Source organism: Erpetoichthys calabaricus, chromosome 12 (genome assembly GCF_900747795.2).
Source record: "Erpetoichthys calabaricus chromosome 12, fErpCal1.3, whole genome shotgun sequence".
In the NCBI taxonomy this organism is placed as follows: Eukaryota; Metazoa; Chordata; class Cladistia; order Polypteriformes; family Polypteridae; genus Erpetoichthys; species Erpetoichthys calabaricus.
In genome coordinates, this window is record NC_041405.2 from 147,711,976 (window position 1) to 147,730,218 (window position 18,243).

The 18,243-nt window shown below is 40.5% G+C and overlaps 1 protein-coding gene across 1 annotated transcript in view; it reads left to right on the forward strand.

The window, feature by feature from the left end:
* Nucleotides 1-18,193, forward strand: part of rad23ab (RAD23 homolog A, nucleotide excision repair protein b) — a 61,319-nt gene extending 43,126 nt beyond the window's left edge. Inside the window, exons 8-11 of the mRNA XM_051935424.1 lie at nt 4,460-4,565; nt 14,565-14,710; nt 17,347-17,487; nt 17,643-18,193. Of these exons, the coding sequence (XP_051791384.1) occupies nt 4,460-4,565; nt 14,565-14,710; nt 17,347-17,487; nt 17,643-17,756 (507 nt within the window). The 3' untranslated portion in view covers nt 17,757-18,193. The remainder of the gene's footprint in view (nt 1-4,459; nt 4,566-14,564; nt 14,711-17,346; nt 17,488-17,642) is intronic.
* Nucleotides 18,194-18,243: the final 50 nt, after the last annotated feature.

The window sequence follows — 18,243 nt, forward strand, 5'->3', positions numbered from 1 at the left end:
TGGTTCCTGCCTTGTGCCCTGTGTTGGCTGGGATTGGCTCCAGCAGACCCCCGTGACCCTGTGTTCGGATTCAACGGGTTGGAAAATGGATGGATGGATATATATTTTATATAATTTCCCATTGGGATTAATAAAGTATCTATCTATCTATCTATCTATCTATCTATCTATCTATCTATCTATCTATCTATCTATCTATCTATCTATCTATCTATCTATCTATCTATATATATATATATATATATATATATATATATACATATATATACACTGTACACTGTATATATAAGTAAGCCCTCCACATTTGTGAAATGGCTATTCACTAGATGGCTATGAACAGTTACATTTTTTTGGAGCTTGCCCGAAAGACTGCAGAAACTCACAGATGACGCATAAGCCTCAAATTTATAAACAATAGTGAAAATTATTTGTGTCACATAAAATCATATAATATATAAATATTAGTGCTATTTAATATTTGTTAGTGTAAGTGCACATTTATCTTTAATATTAGTTATTTTTAGTAAAAAAAAGTGAGGTGTTAAACATTGCACGTCTGTCCAGTGATCTGTGGATTTTAAGTAAGCAGGCAAATCTCCTTGTCAGGAGCTGCAGATGTTTCGAGTCTATCAGCTGTTTTCCTTCACTTACCTAATGCAGCAAGCACCATTCCAGGGCTGGATTTCAGCTTTGAGACTCTCCTTCCAATGCAGCCCCTTAAAGCCCCTATGATTTGCCTCACCCTCTGCCTGCGCAGTTTTATCACCAGCCCTGCCTCACACAGCTGTCCTGGGGTCAGTTGCAATTTGGTTACCCACACTTTTTCCAAGCATCATAAACCTGAAGCTCTGCTGGAATCCACGCAACTAGGCCAATGAATCAGTAGATGGAGAAGCGGTGGTGGAGAGGTAGCAGTCTCTTAGCTGTCTCCTGCACCCCCCCCCCTCCCCCCACACACTAATGCTGCAAATGGTATTAAACATCCCAGATCTCATCTTCAGCAGTCTCTAGCCACTCCTGTGAAGAGCCAAATAAGTCCGTTCTAGGGATTCACAGCACTTGGCAATTTGTAAAGTTGGACGATAGGTCTTCTTTTTGTTCTGCTCCTGACATTAATTTAAGTGCAAGCACCGAGTTCCAGAATGGATTCTTTTACTCTTTACATGACTTTTTTAGGTGGCTCGTGATCTTTAAAAGTATGGCAGGCTGATTTTATAGGCTTTTATAGGTCCACCTGCAAAGCCACCACAGCCATCAGATTGGGGAACGTGGATACAGATGTAGATAATAAAGACAGCTAAGACAATAATCATCCTATTGTGGAAAGTTACTAGGAAAGATAGACAACATATCACGTGATCCAAGCTGTACCATTTGTTAAGTGAGACAAAGGGAAATCCTTTGCTGTGCACTAGAAATGTATAACATTCTATATGCATCTATATCTACTGTTAAACAAAACAGAGGAGCAAGATGAAGAGCTGGGGACCTGTGTAGGCTAACCCCGTATAACTGATGGAAAATAACAAAAAGACTGCACTATATAACAAGACGTCGTTTCAGATTGGAGTCAACAGATACACTGACCCAAAATGACGCTGGAATCCCTTAAGAAGAAACAAGACAGGAAGGGGTGTGCTGGTCTGCCGGTCGCCTGACCTGTAGGAGAGAGAGGAGGAGAATCATTAGGCAACAGCACCAACACATGACTCGGAGTGGAATTTCCATTAGATAAGCCCTAAAGTTGTCTTCCAAGCACATGTGTGTGACACTATATTTATATACAGTGTATATGTTGTAAGCAATAGGGGTCGCCACCAAGCCCAAAACCCCACACTCAATAATGCCCAACACAGTCACAAGTTTAGATAATGGATTTTTTATTCCAACAAACACTAAATACCATAAAACACAATGAAACACAACCATTAACCATACAAATAAAGAAACTCTATCTGCTCCTTCTGTCTCCAGTTGAATGCAGCCGGGGCTGCTGAGATTTTAAGTAGCTTACTGCCCTTTGGCTGAATTGTTAGTCACGGTATAATGAAGTGAACAGGAACATTGTCAGCGCACAACATAAACTTCACTATATGTGAAAGGTGAGCTGGGAGCACAGGTTAAGCATATTACACACACTCACGCACACACACGCACACGGACGAGTATGGCGAATTGTAATGTTACTTCATAGATGCAGCAGGGCATTCACAGGTGAAGCTGAACTCTATTGGGACCAGCAATGCACAAGCTTACCTTCGCATTAGGACAGTTCTTATGATATGCTCAAACGTTTACTGCAGCTTTCATGAGTCACAGACATGAGAACAAATGCCTGATACATCGATACAGCTTTCACTGGTACTGGTTGAGACAAAGAGAGGGATTACATTAAGGAGGAATTAGGGAATTAAAAAGCAGTAGATCACAAATTGCCCTCCACAGCAGTCCTCTAGCAGAGTGGATGTAGAAAGTAGCCACATTCCCAATGCTTGCTGTTCTGGTGAAATAATAATGTCTGAAGTGAGTGTTTCCAATTGTAGGGGAACCTTCGAAAACATAAGAAATTTGACAAACGAGAGGACACCATTCAGTCCATCGAACTAATAGCTAAGCTGTCCCAAAACAGAAACATAAGTTTAAATTTCGGATGGTTTAGTGTTGATATACTTATTTTTCTTGCAAGGACATATAATCTTATAAGTTCTTTATAGATCCAGTCAGGACCCAAAACTCATGGGTCAGTAAGGCCTTCAAGCAGGAATAAAAGGATAGCCATTATTAGAACAATGTTTGATGTTAACCTTCGAAAACATAAGAAATTTGACAAACGAGAGGACACCATTCAGTCCATCGAACTAATAGCTAAGCTGTCCCAAAACAGAAACATAAGTTTAAATTTCGGATGGTTTTGCACTGCTTTATATTATGGGTTGTCATAAACAAGACAAAAAGAGCCACAATAAGGTTTGGGGTAGCCACCCGTACATTGTTCTTGGCTGCAAAATGGATATTAATAATGTATAGATGTGTACAGACTGGAGTGCAGAACAGTACTGACTTGATAGCACAAAGGTGGCGGCTTTAAAGGAGTGTAGAGGAAGTGATGTCATCTGTGGGTTTAGGAACCAGAAGTGGCACCATTGAGGCCAGAACCGGAAGTGATGTCATCAGTGGGGCAGGAGACAGAACTGGAAGTGACATCATCGGGGCTAGATGGGATTTCCTGTAACAGGTCTGCTGAGAAGTGAGAGAGAGTTAGTGCACTCTGCCACCCCCTGGTCTGGCATGGAATTACTCTCATTCAATCCCTTTAGCTGCCTCCCATGTACACATGTGTGACAGGGTTTATTTGGTCATTATTGTCACATGGGCAGACTACAGTGAAATTCCTGTTTTATTGTGCTGATCAACATGCAACACATCTTATGTTACAGTACTGCAATGCAACTAATGTCCACCCATCCATTTTCTAAACCCACTTTCTAATGAGCAGGGCTGCAGGAAAGTTGGGGCCTATCCCAGCAAGCATGGGGCACAAGGCAGGAACAATCCTTGTACAGGCGCCAGTCTATCAGAAGTAACCACATACAAACACACACACGCACACTTGGGTTAGTTTACGTAACTTGCATGTCTTTGGACTGCAGGAGCAAACTGCAACTAATGTTAATATTTAAAATGATTTTATTTTAATACCCAAGAAAAAGCTTACAAAAACTTGTGTATATGTGCACCAGTTTAAATTTATTTTGCAGTGTTTTGATTCGTGAATGTCTAATGATAAGTAACTCTAAACATACAATAGAGTTCATATTATAGGAATATTTTATTGTGAAGCCAGAATCACAATATGAATTGTATTATGGGATAAGTGTATTAACTCCTGTCTCTTATCCATGCTATTAAAAGACTTTCACTTTGCCCAGTAAAGTAAAAACAACCTTGAAATTCAACAGTAATCTTGTGGTTAAAAAGCTGAGCATTTTAGCAATGCATAATAATGCTCCCACATTTATGAGAGTGTTGTAACTGCGTGCCATGATCCTCAAAGCAAATATGCTTACAGCTTTTAGTTATTTTTTTTTCCACCTCAGTTTTGTGATGTTAGTTTCATTTCCATTTTCTGCCTCTTTATGGCTCTACTACGTTGGGCCCATGAACAAGACCCTTACCCTGCAATTGCTCTGTTCTGGGTATGACGTTATTCTGCATCCAGCCCTGCAAGCAGATCCTCCAATTTACAGGGAAAACATGGGTGTTGATGTCAGGGTTGGCACTCCAGGCACCATAAAAAAACCTCACACTGGTGCTAAGGTGTCACCCGCTGCACTCGGGTCCCAATCCAGGTGGTTCGGCATGTGGTGGGTGCAGCAACATGCTGTATCAGCTCATGTTCCTAAACTCTCTCTCTCTCTCTCTCTCTCTCTCTCTCTCTCTCTCTCTCTCTCTCTCTCAGGGAATCCCAGTGGAGCCAGACCTCCCGCCTCCAGAGGTGGTCCATCCTGCACCAGTTTCTAATCCCACGGCAGCGCCAGCTGAGAGAACGCCCCCTGCAGCAAGAGGTAATTCAGAGTGAGGTGATCCAGTTTCAGATTGGGCCGTGGCGTATTTTCACTTTTGGCAACGCTATGCAGAGATGGACATTAGGGCTGGGCGATATGGCCTCAAATGTAGATCTTGAAAATTTAATATATTAGGACTGGCGCCCTATCCAGGGTTTGTTCCTTCCTTGCTCCCTATGCTAGCTGGGATGGGCTTCACCCCACTGCGACCCTGGTCTGGATTATGTGGGTTAGAATATCCATCCACCCATTTTCCAACCCGCTGAATCCGAACACAGGGTCACGGGGGTCTGCTGGAGCCAATCTCAGCCAACACAGGGCACAAGGCAGGAACCAATCCCGGGCAGGGTGCCAACCCACCTCAGGACATACACAAACACACCAAGCACACACTAGGGCCAATTTAGAATTTAGAATCACCAATCCACATGTCTTTGGACTGTGGGAGGAAACCGGAGCGCCCAGAGGAAACCCACGCAGACACGGGGAGAACATGCAAACTCCGCGCAGGGAGGACCCGGGAAGCGAACCCACGTCTCCTAACTGCGAGGCAGCAGCGCTACCATAGTGCCACCGTGCCGCCCCGGTTTTAGAATATGACATGATATATTTAATCTTCTGAGAGTGGCTCTTGTATAGTTAGGACCACCAGTAAAGAATCAAATATTAGAAATATTCTCATATTCATGATCAGCAACCTTGAAAAAGCATAAAATGGCACTCCACATGCCTATATTACCAATCCCCATTTTTTCAAAGTTTTGTAAAAAGGAGTAACAACAAATTAATGATTATTCTTTTTTTAACAATCCCATTTCAAAATTTTTTTTCAAAATAATTTTTATGGCATGCAGGTACTGTAATTAAAAAGTTTACAGAATACTAATTACATTATCTATACCAGTGTTTCCCAAACACGGTCCTGGGGAACCCCTGTGGCTGCAGGTTTTTGTTCCAACCGGATTCCTAATCAGTGACAACACCTGATAATGCTGATCTCATTTAATTAGCTGGTATTTTTTTTCTTTTATTCGACATTCAGAAAAGCACAGCAGCATGATTTTTACATTTATAAGAAATTTAGAGAAAAGCCAAGCAAAATGACACCTTTTATTGGCTGAAGAAGGGGCCCGAGTTGCCTCGAAAGCTTGCATATTGTAATCTTTTTAGTTAGCCAATAAAAGGTGTCATTTTGCTTAGCTTTTCTCTACATTCATAATGGCTAACACGGTACAACACCCTAGTACTAAAGACATTTAGAAATATTTCTGCTTTTGCTATAGATTTAAATGCTTAACTCTGTTTTGTTGATTACATTATATTTTGCCCTTTCTCTGTGCAGTTTTTCCCCCTTCGTTGTATCTTATTAATGACAATTAAAAATGAGCAGAGCAGACACCCAGGAAAACAACACTGAATAATCAAAGGCTGCAACTACTTTAGTGTGAGACCCACTAATTAGTAAATGATGGATTAATTAAACAATTACAACACCTAGAAAAGTAGAATGAAAATCAAGATGAAAATACTGTTAAAAAGAAAAAAAATACATTATTCCTATATAACTGCTTGGTACATTTTAATATATATTTTTTTAGCAAACTTAGTTTTCTAATTTCTATATTGTTCCCTAAACACAGTGCGGAAAATTCACGTTATTGGTCCAAGAGATTATGATATGGTAACGCCCACCTGGGAGAGTAACCACAGAGCACATGGCCTTTTCTTCTATGTATTGTGCCTACGTGACCACACGGTAATACCCAAACTATTCTGAAGCGACGTTTGCACTGTTTTGTGTTTTTTGTATCTCACATCCTCATACACCTTTATCGTACGAGCATCCTTTATCTACGATGGAGCATTCGATCAGAAGAAAATATGAAGCTGAATTTAAATTAAAAGTCGTTGAAATGGCGAAAGAAATTGGTAACACAACAAAATTCAATGTGTCTGAGAAACTGGTGCGAGATTGGAGGAGACAAGATGGTAAAAAAAAAAAAAAAAAAGTGTCGCATTTTTGAATGGGCATTTAAATCAGGGTATGATTTTATGATCGATTTTTTGGGTTCTAAGACTTATATGCGAGTATATACAATATAATGGAAAATCAAGCACAAAGTCGGTCACAGTCAGAGTCATGGAGGCCTTGGCCACAATGGCCGCCTACCCTCTCCTTGTCATTTTTCTTTTGAATAGGAGTCCTAAATACAGTAAAATGGGTGTGAGGCCTCCTAAAAGGACCATAAACACAGGGTGTTAACTTAACCAGCCTGTCCAACGAGACTCGCCCCAAATCCAGCTATACTTAAAATTGCTAACTGCAGGTTTCCAGCCTGGAAGACTTCAAAAATGGGAAGCTGGCAAAATAATAGAAATGTTCGAAAATATAGCAAAATTCCTACCAGAAGAAGGATAACTGAAAACCTTCAACTTGTATGAACAAGTCAAACAGGAATTTTATAAATAAAGGATTTATTAGAAAAAATAGAAAAATACAGGCAAAGTGCTCAAAAGAGTGAAAATAGGCAGAAGCAGTTGCCAAAAATGGCAATCCAAGGCAAACACATCTCAATCTGCTAATTCAGAAAACAGAATCCAATAACCAGGACAAAAAGAAGAATGAACTGGCAAAAACAAAGAAATGGCAATACTCACAACAGCTCCTTCACAATAGAATGTTCTTCTGATTTTACATTCCTCAGGTCTGACGGTTCAAAAGGAGTGATATCAGGGTGGCCCTGTCTCTTGAGGCTCTACACAAAAGACATAAGGAATGGTAGCACAATCAAAGGAATAATACTGAATTATGTACATAACAGAAACAAAACATAAAAATATAACAGTCATTCAAAAAATAACAGTAATGCATAAAACACACATAAATACAGACCCTTACATAACAATTCTATGATAGAATCTACGTATGTTGGGCCTTCCAATCTGTTGGCAGAGTCTTTCATTTCATATATTAGAACAGTCTAGACGAGAACGGGCCATTCAGCCCAACAAAACTTGCCAGTCTTTTCCCTTTTAATTCTTCCAAAATAACATCATGTCGAGTTTTGAAGGTCCCTAAAATCATACTGTCTACCACACAACTTGGTAGTGTCTACGGTTCTCTGTGTAAATAAAAACGTATTAGTGTTTGTGTGAAATTTACTCTTTAACAAGTTTCCAACAGTATTCCCATGTCCATTTTAAAGTCACCGTTTCAATTCACTGGACTAATTCCCTTCATAATTATAAACACTTCTGTCAGGTCTTTTCTTCATCTTGTTTTTTGCTTAAACTGTAAAGGCTCAGCTCTTTTAATCTTTCCTCATAACTCAACCCCTGTAGCCCTGGAATCAGCCCTGTTGCTGTTCTCTGGATGTTTTTCAGCACTGCTATGTCCTTTTTGTACCCTGGAGACTAAAACTGCACACAGTACTCCAGATGAGTCCTCACCAGTGTATTGTAAAGCTTGAGCAGAACTTCCTTGTGTATTCCACACATCAGGGTGCTATATAACCTCACATTCTGTTAGCCTTCTTAACACTAGAATTACCAGAGCCTACGAAAAAACTTGTAGATCCATCCCACCTTAAATCAATTCGCACCTCTCCATTAGCGTCTTTTGTCCTGTAAATGTGTCGATAAGCAGCAAGCAGCCTACTATCACATCCCCCCACCACCGCACAGTTTTCTCAGATCAAGTCTGTGTACCTGCGTGTCAGTTGCTTAGAGTTGTATAGAGTGAGAAGTCAAACAAAATGACACCTTTTATAAATACTATATGGTTATTTGGAACACATGCATTTCATGTGTGTTCCGTGTCTACAACAATCTATATAAACACATCGTTAAAACAGAAACGTGTTTCATGTTTTAGTAATAATTGGCAAAATGTAGACATGATGTGTTAAATGTGTGAAACCTGAAGTCCAAAAATCAAATACAGTAATCCCTCGCTACTTCGCGGTTCACTTTTCGCGGATTCACGACTTCGCGGATTTTATATGTAAGCATATCTAAATTCATAACGCGGATTTTTCGCTGCTTCGCGGGTTTCTGCGGACAGTGGGTCTTTTTACTTGCTTCCTCAGTTGGTTTGCCCAGTTGATTTCATACAAGAGATGCTATTGGCGGATGGCTGAGAAGCTACAAAATCAGAGCACGCAGTTAAGTTCCTGTGTGCTGCTGATTGGCTCAGCGACGGAGTGTTGCATTAACCAGGAAGTCTCATCTCACTCATTCATCATTAATGTGCTAATGCTTCAGGGGCCGTGTCCAAGCACCAACAGAAGATGCAAATGATTGCAGAAAAAGTAAAAGTTTTGGATATGTTGAAGGAAGGGAACAGCTACACCGCTGCAGGACATCGATTCTTTTTATTTAAAAAGGAGGAAAAGCATATAAGATCTACGGCCGCAGTGTCCTTTAACCAGGGTGCAAAATGAGTTGCAAGTGGATGTGATAAGGCAGTAGTCTGGATGGAATCTGCTTTAGGAATCTTTGCAACAAGGTCGACGACGTCATGACCGCCTACAAGCTGCTACGTGTACTTCGCTATACAGTAAGTGTAAACTTATCTACCGATTTCATATTGCTTAGCAGTTGTCCCTGTTTTTAATAGAGTAAATGATGGGTTGTAAACAATACAGGGAGGGTTTAAAAACGTCCAAATACACTTTAAATAATTAAATAAATATAGTGTCCCTACTTCGCGGAAATTCAGTTATCGCGGTCGGCCTTTGAACCTATCTCCTGCGATAAGTGAGGGATTACTGTAAACACTTTTCACAAAAGGTACAAATATAACAGAACAAGTGCACTTCTATTCAAGAATATAACTGCAGAAAAAGAACCCGCGTTAGGGTGCAACATTCACACCCCTTTGATACGATCGCTTCGGTGGCGCAACAGTAACAACTGTTGATTGGTAATCAAAAACTTCACGAGTTCGACCCCGGATGACTCCATTTTGAGAAGTGAGCTGCTCTTATTCTTACTATCTTAGAATAAAAACATACATTTGATATGAGTCTGTAACAGCCTGTGTAAATTTATGATACTTGTAAAGGTTAGCTTTGTTTTTTTTTTTATTCAGTTTTATTCTCTCAGTTGCGTTCACGATCCCCCCCCCCCCCACATCTGACACTGCTGTTTTCACATAAAGACACGCTATAACAGAGGTGAACTCAGATGATGACGACGGTTCTACATCGGGGAAAGAATGCATGTCGCATGTTTGCCGTCACTGTACTTTGTATATGTACATGGGAAGCTCTGCAGTCTACTTGTGACTTTACGCTGTAGGAAGTAAGTAAATAAATAGGTAAATAACATTCGATCTGGCTCTTATATACAAAGTACAGCGACGGCAGCTTCCACCTGCAGCTATAGACTCTTCAGTACGCAAGCGACTCTCCACGCTAGTGTTTAGATCTGGACTGTGTATGTGCCCATTCACACATTAAACACATCATGTCTACATTTTGTCAATTATTACTAAAACATGAAAAACGTTTCTGTTTTAACGATGTGTTTATATAGATTGTTGTAGACACGGAACACACATGAAATGCATGTGTTCCAAATAACCATATAGTATTTAATAAAGGTGTCATTTTGCTTGACTTGTCATTCTATACAACTCTAAGCAACTGACACGCAGGTAAACAGACTTGATCTGAGAAAACTGTGCGGTGGTGGGGGGATGTGATAGTAGGCTGCTTGCTGCTGATCGACACATTCACAGGACAAAAGACGCTGATGGAGAGGTGCGAATCGGTTTAAGGTGGTTCTGATCTGTGAGTTTTTTCGTAGGCTTTGGTAATTCTAGTGTTAATGGCTTCTGAACACTACCTGGCAGTTGATAGTGTTGAGTCCGCTACGACTCCTAAATCCTTCTCATAAAGGCTACTTTAAACTTTCAGACCTCCCATTGTGTATTCAAACTTCACATTTTCATTTACTACATGTAATACTTTATATTCCCTTACATTGAATTTCATCTGCCAAATATCAACCTAATCCAGTATGCTGTCCAAGTCCCTTTGTAATGATTCCACAGATTCTCGATTATCTGCCAATCCATCTATCTTGGTATAATCGGCAAATGTAACCAGCTTGTTACTTATATTTCTATCTAAATCATTTATATGTATTAAAATGGCATGAGTCCCAGCTGGACACCCCTGCTGGACACCACTCTTAACATCAGCCAGTGACCTGACAAAACAAACACAAATGCAATAAGAACAGCTAATCAGCAACTATAGTCAGGTGTTCCAGACTAAAGTAGTAATCCTTCAGCCTCATTTAAAAATTCAGAATGAAGTGCATTTCTTACTGTATATAAGCAAGCAGATTGTTCCACTGCTTTGAGGCCTTGTACTTAAAAGTTTGACTATCATTATTTTGTTAATCTTTAGTAGGCAGCATCTAAATGAGACCTAAATGAGCGCCGTGGTTTATAAGTAATGATTAGTAAACAAGGCCTCAGATATTTAAGGCATTATGTGTAGAAAGGAGGATTTTTGAAATCACACTTAAGCTTAACTGAAAACCAGTGTAATGACTTAGGAACTGGATTTATGTGGTCGTACTTTCCAGTTCTTGTAACGTGTAAACTGTAGGGTGCGTCTCAGAGCCCTAAACCGCAGGCACAACTACATAGATGCCAATTACGGTTCCAAAGATCCTTTATTTTAACAAAATACATTCTGACAACCTGGTCTCCTCCACAAAAGCACAATTCTTTTTATTTTCCTTTTCCTCCACCTCAAGTCCTCACCAGGCATTTATTGTTGTCCTCCTCTCCCAACTCCAACTTGCTGGGGTATGGCAGACCAAAATCTTTTATGCCAGACCTGGGAGTACTTCCAGTTCCACAACATTGCATTCAGATCAGGAGGATTTTCCTTAAGTTAAAGAAGTTCTGTCCTGGTAGCTTTCCCTGGTGGTACCCTAAGACCCCAGCAGGACTACCCATCAGGACTACAACTCCCAAGCAGCCCATGCATGTGTGCACACAGGAATCCAATGCAGAGGGACATTGCTATCTGGCAGCCCTGTAAGGCCATCATCACCTTCTGTCCATCCATTATGTCATCCTGACTGGGACGGTGAACATCTTTCATACAGCCTGGGATGCAAGCCCGTCCTTGCCATCCATCACAAAGGATTTTTACAGGTACATTTTGAATTGACTGAAAGCTACATAAAGAATGACGTGAACAGCGTGTGAATAACACATTGCAGTAGTCAGTCCTACTACAAATAAAGCCATGAATTAATTTATTAGTATCCTCCATATTCAGAAACCATATTAATTTTTCAATATTTTTAAGCTGTGATTGAAAAAAATGAGTACTGTTGGTTTTATCCATTTCAGTGTATGTTATTTAACGACTGGTAGAGATTGAAAATGCAAATTAGAACTCAAAGAGAGAGATGGGGTTAATCAGTCAAGAAGAACTTTCTAAAGAGGTAAAACAAAAATCGAAGGAGAATGCTTTAAATGGGAAGCTGCAACTTTTAACAAAACAATTCTTATTAATTCTTTCATGAGATGGAATCTTTGCTCTCTTTAGGTAAAGGTCAGATGAGGATAATCCATAACCCCTCAGTTTTATGTATATGGCTCCCACATTGTTACAAATTGACCCCCAAGAAGGGAGGCTTCCATTGCACCATGCAACCATACAATATCATCTAGGACACAAGAAAACAAATGTAATGTACAAATTAAAATGAATGTCAAAACATCCAGATAAGGTTGCACGTCCAAAATAATCTTACATAGCTGAAGATGAGGACACCCGATTAATATTTCAGCATGTGTGTTTTTTTCGATTGGTTAATTCTAGAACAAATGACTGTGAAAACAGAGAGAAGCGGTTGAGCAGAAGATGGCATTTTTACATCGAGATTATCTCCACTCCACTCCCTGCTTTTGAAGAAGACATATAGACGCTCTGTAATGATCAATTTTCCAATGGGCTTCTTTCAACTGTTCTTAATGGAGAATTAAGAAAACACATCTACTGCAGATTTTAATTTGGTTTTGCAAAGCCTTCTGGTTTTGCAGTTGTCTTAATTGCCATTCCTCAAAAGATTCAAGGTAAAGAAGTTTGGAGGTGAGGTAGTTCTACTCCCTGATCATGGCACCGGAGAGTGGCAAATTGTTGCCTTTTGATTAGCACATGCAAGGCAGTGCGGTGGTGAGAGAGAGTATTGTGGAAAAAGAAGAAATTATTGTGGAGAGACAGAGAGAAACCTGGGCTTTGTGCTACTGTTGAAGGAATGTGGTTAATAAACCATGCTTTATTTGAACCTGGGACTCTTTGTGTGTTCGTGTTTGGGTTTGGGGCAGGATGATGCCCCGGTTTCTATCACAACAGGTAACAGTCAAAAATACTGAAAAAAAACAACTAAGCATCAAAAATGAGAACTCTAAACCAAATTCAGAATCAAAATGTTTGTAGCAAAAAGTCTTCAAACTATTGTTTCCCATAATTAACGTTTATGGTTTGTCTTTTGTAATTTTATCCAGTGGTCAGATACCAAATGTAGTGTGCCATCCATCATCTTAAATGGACGGGTAATACATGACCACCATGTCAGTAATGGCAACTATACACAACACCGTTTTGGCCATACATAGACAGCCCCAAAATGGTGGCTACCATCCAAAAACCCAGTACACAAAATGGTGTCATAGTGACATCATCGTAATAGCAATATATATTCTATAACTATATATTGTAGGCACAGAGCCGGACAGTTTGACATCCATGACAGAGCGACAGGTGCTGAGCAGGCTCCTGTCAATCATGGAGAATCCACTGCATCCACTGAACAGGATCATCTCCAGACAGAGGAGCAGCTTCAGCGACAGACTGCTGTCACCGTCCTGCTCCACTGAAAGACTGAGGAGATCGTTCCTCCCCCACACTATGCGACTCTTCAATTCCACCGGTGGGGGGTAAACGTTAACATTATACAAAGTTATTGTCTGTTATACTTGCATTTTTATCACTCTTTAATATTGTTTTTTTATCAATATGCTGCTGCTGGAATATGTGAACTTCCCCTTCTATCTATCTATCTATCTATCTATCTATCTATCTATCTATCTATCTATCTATCTATCTATCTATCTATCTATCTATCTATCTATCTATCTATCTATCTATCTATCTATCTATCTATCTATCCATAAAATAAATAAACTACAAGAAAAATGCATGTGAAAGGTCTAAAATGTCACGATTCTTGACTTGTTTTTTTCTATTGAACATCATCTTCTGATTACGATCCCTTGCCTGTTTAAAATTCCTCTCTTGGTCATTCTATCAAAATTTGGTTGCATCCCGGTGCTACCTTAATAAAAAAAAAACAACTGAAATGGAATTGTTTTTAGGACTGCCAGAATGAGGATTCATCATAGTTTGAAGATGGAAGGATAAATAACAGGAGGGACTGTTATAAGGTACAAAAGCGGACATGCGTGCCTCACCGTGATTGACTCATCTGTAAGGAACACACTGATATTTCTACACTTTTTTATTCATTTATTTGTAATTTTACATTTAAGGTTTATAGATTAGGTTTGTGACTCTTTATAATCTCATGAACAGTCTATACACTGAAATTGCTGCTTGCGTGTGTTTGTCACATGCAACATGTTGCCACCATCCTGCACCATAATGAGTGAATAGAAGTGCTCACCTCAAAATGTCTGTCTGTCTTACTCGAAACAACTACATTAACCTTATGGCAGTGACGTCATTGTCAGCTGCATTTTATAAGGTTATTTTTTCCTTGGGTTCTGATGTTTTTTGTTTTTGTTTGTTTCTGTTTCTTGTTGTTATGATGCTGCGTGAGTGCTGTGTGACCAGTGACATCAAGCTAGCCATGCTACTGTATATAAGATGTCCTGCGGTTAAAGTAATGTCTGAACTTGTCATGATGAAATTACACTCTTTCCGTTGTGTCCCATTTCTTTAGGTGTGGTGTCATCTTCCACGAACCCACTGGAGTTTCTGAGAAATCAGCCACAGTTCTCACAGATGCGACAGATCATCCAACAGAACCCAGCGCTCCTGCCAGCCTTGTTACAGCAGCTGGGCCGAGACAATCCTCACCTGCTACAGGTCAGTGCCTGGTGAAATGAGCGGGGCATCACACCACAGGGTAGATGTTAAAAGGAAGCGTCTTAACCAGTCTTCCCGTCCTTGTTTATTGCTACGGTGGCTTTATAAATCAATGAGACATTGCAAATACTATTTATTTCTAAATGCTTTCCATGTGTAAGATCTAGTTTAATGAAAAACATGTCAGAAATTATAATTATATTACATAACACTTTTCACAGCCTGATTTAACACAGTATCCTCCTAAGGAAAAGGAAGAACTTCTTATGAATACAATTCACCTTTTATTATTTCAGTGCGTCTTTTCAGGTGGCACAGTATATGGCCACCTACTGCTCCAAAGTCCTGGGTTCAAAGGTATGAAAGGAATCGGTAGAGTGCACCCCAGTTGTTAGTTTAAAATAAATTCTGCAACACAGTGTCATGGTTGGAAACTTGTTAAAGGCACTGCCCTCTGTTAAATAGTGAACTCTATCAAAATCTACAAAAAAATGTCAAGAAAGCAATGGTTTTATTATCAACTGCAACAGCCAAAAATGAAAACAAACTGTTAATTACTTTATTGTAACCAGCAACACAACTAAAAGTCTTCAGCTGAATGAGAGCCCTTGAAGGATGGCACCACGCAGGCTTAGAAGAATGTGTGCCGTAAATATAACACATTTTTTTACACTGTCCAAGCTTGTTGCACACAACACATTTGGTAGTTGGTGACTGTTTTCACTCACTGAATGGCAGGATGTCCATGTAGTGCTGTCCTGACAGTTGTGAAAAGTTGGACACCTTGTGATGAAGAAACAACTCGGGGCAGCTGTTTGCATCAGTGCCAGAGCCTACAGGTTCCACATCATCGAACTGATTGTCAATATCTTGATCACTGTCATCACCAAAATATTAATCTTGCAATAAATCTAGTTGTTTCAAAACATCAGCAGCTTTATACTTTTTTGCATCAAACTGCAGACTGTCTATTTATACCATTATGCTCTGCAAGCAATTGCATCTTAAAGAAAATAAATAAATACATTCCATGGCTATTCCACAAGATGGCAGCACTATAGTAGATAACTGACATGCAACAGTGAAGCTCAGCAGCTGCCTATGGTGGCTGTATACTGAGGAGGAGGAGGAGGTTGAGAGCATGAGTTGATAGCATGTTACCGCACCCACCACATGACGAACCACCTGGACTGGGACCCGAGTGCAGAGGGTGACACCTCAACACCACACTGGAATAGTTTTAAAGTTTTTTGTGGTGCCTGGAAGGGACCCTCTGGCATAAATGTGTGATGTGCATTATGGGGCTGTGTGCAGTTCCTGGTGGTGATGGGCAGGTGGTCCTGCCTCTTAAGGAACGACCCACTAAACACATGGAACTTATTAAAAGATACAGATAGACAGAAACTAAGTTAATAATCATATTAACAGAAGCAAAAGAATCAAAATTGAACAAACAGGCATTAAACAAGAATTTAAACCCCACTCTAGGGAAGTGCCCTGGCTGACACATAACATATTGATACAACAATATTATAAACTAATAAGCTGATTGTAAAAGCCATTTGTTAGTTAGCTAGGTTATATAAAATTGATAGAAGTATTTTCCTAGCGTGACCAGTAGGGGGTGTTGCAATACCCCAAACCTCAGACACCACCACTCAAACACAAGTCCCGGGTTCAAATAAGTGATTTACTAACAACCATACATTTACAATGCCTCTTCCAATTCACACAATTCCTCTTCTATTTCTCCTTTTCCTCCTTCTTCGTCCCAACTCCAATTCACCTGGATGTGGCAGGGTGGTTTCTTTTATCTTGGACCCAGAAGCACTTCTGGTGCCAGGGCATGGCCCGATGGAAGTACTTCTGGGTCAACCGGAACTCCCAAAAACCGTGGAGCACAGATCCTAACAGCATCACCTTGTGGTACCCAGGGACCCCAGCAGGGCTGCTCTATGGTACTACAACTCCTAGCATGCCCTGTGGGTGTCCATGGGTATACCCGATTTCAGGGCTGCTGCTACCTATCAGTTCGGCGGAGCTTGTAGCTTGAACAGTTCAGCTCCTCTATCTTTCCTTCAAGCTGGCGTCCTGGCCTTGTAATGTTCCTCCATCTAGTCTTGCCAGGATGCCAGTGTACCCACTCTTCGGATGGCATCCTATGCCCAGATCCTTGTATAAGCAGAGTACCTCCTGCCTCTTTCCTTTTTCAGTATTGGAAAGAAAGCTACAATAACTTTGTATAATAGTATAATAGTATTTGTTACAGTGCGGCCCGCTGACTCACGTATGGCAGTCGAAGCGGCCCACCAATGGTAGTGAGTTTGACACGCCTGCTTTACCGAATATACTCGGCTCCGGCGTGCTGGCAAATTGCATTGGGAATCTGTTATATAGCCTGTTCTGGTGGTTTAAGGGTTAAGTTGGCTTACGCTAACATCCGTAAGTCAGCTTTGATCAATAAAGAACACAAAATTTGAGTAGATGTACAGTATTCGTAAAGCCATCTGTATATGTTGAACCAGCACTTACTTGATTGAATGGAAATGTGTGCCATAACTGATATGTTTATTTAGTGATTTATGTTTATTTTGGGTCCATGTTCTGTAAGTGCGCCTGTGTTGCTCATTTCACAGCAAATCACACAGCATCAAGAGAGGTTTGTACAAATGTTGAATGAACCTTACGGAGAACCTGCAGAGGGGGCTGAAGGTCAGGGGACGCAGCAGACCAATTACATCCAGGTCACCCCTCAAGAGAAGGAAGCCATCGAGAGGGTAAGTAAACAAAAAAATAATAAATAAACAGACAAGTTTCAAAAAAGCCGAATGGCCTGATCCTGTTTCTAAAATATATCCCATCATCTTTCTGCACATACCCAGCAACTGACTATCTGCTTTTTTCTGTGTACTCAATGTACTTTCTATTGCAGTTGAAAGCATTGGGCTTCCCAGAAGGCTTGGTCATCCAAGCATACTTTGCCTGTGAGAAAAACGAGAACCTGGCGGCCAACTTCCTCCTGCAGCAAAACTTTGATGATGAGTAAAAAACAAAAACAAAAAAATCCAGAAGGGCAAAGAAGTGACGAGAGGGTGTTCGAGAGAGAGAGAGAATTACGAGCGAACATGGAACGTCAACGGGTAACGAGGAAGAGGAGGAGGACACGCAGATTCAGCCGTCATGTGTTGACACCCCCACCCTATCCCTCACCTCCCTCACCCCCCCAAGCCTGTCTCAACCCGGAGGGGAGAAAAAAAAGAAAAGCTTGCCTGTAACGACACACTGGACCACTGTGTTTTCTCACCCACACGCACAGATGGACCATTTTACAATAGGAGCGTTGCAGTCGTCTCCTCCTGTCCTTTTTTTAAGTTATTTTTAATCTGCACATCCCCAGCGAGAGAGAAAGAGATCCACAAATTTTTGGGGGTTAGGTGGGGCACTGGCCGGGTTTGACATGCTGAAGCTTTGCTGAAAACAAAATAATAGAAATGAAGAAGAGAAGAAAACAAACAAAAAGACAAAAAAAAAAA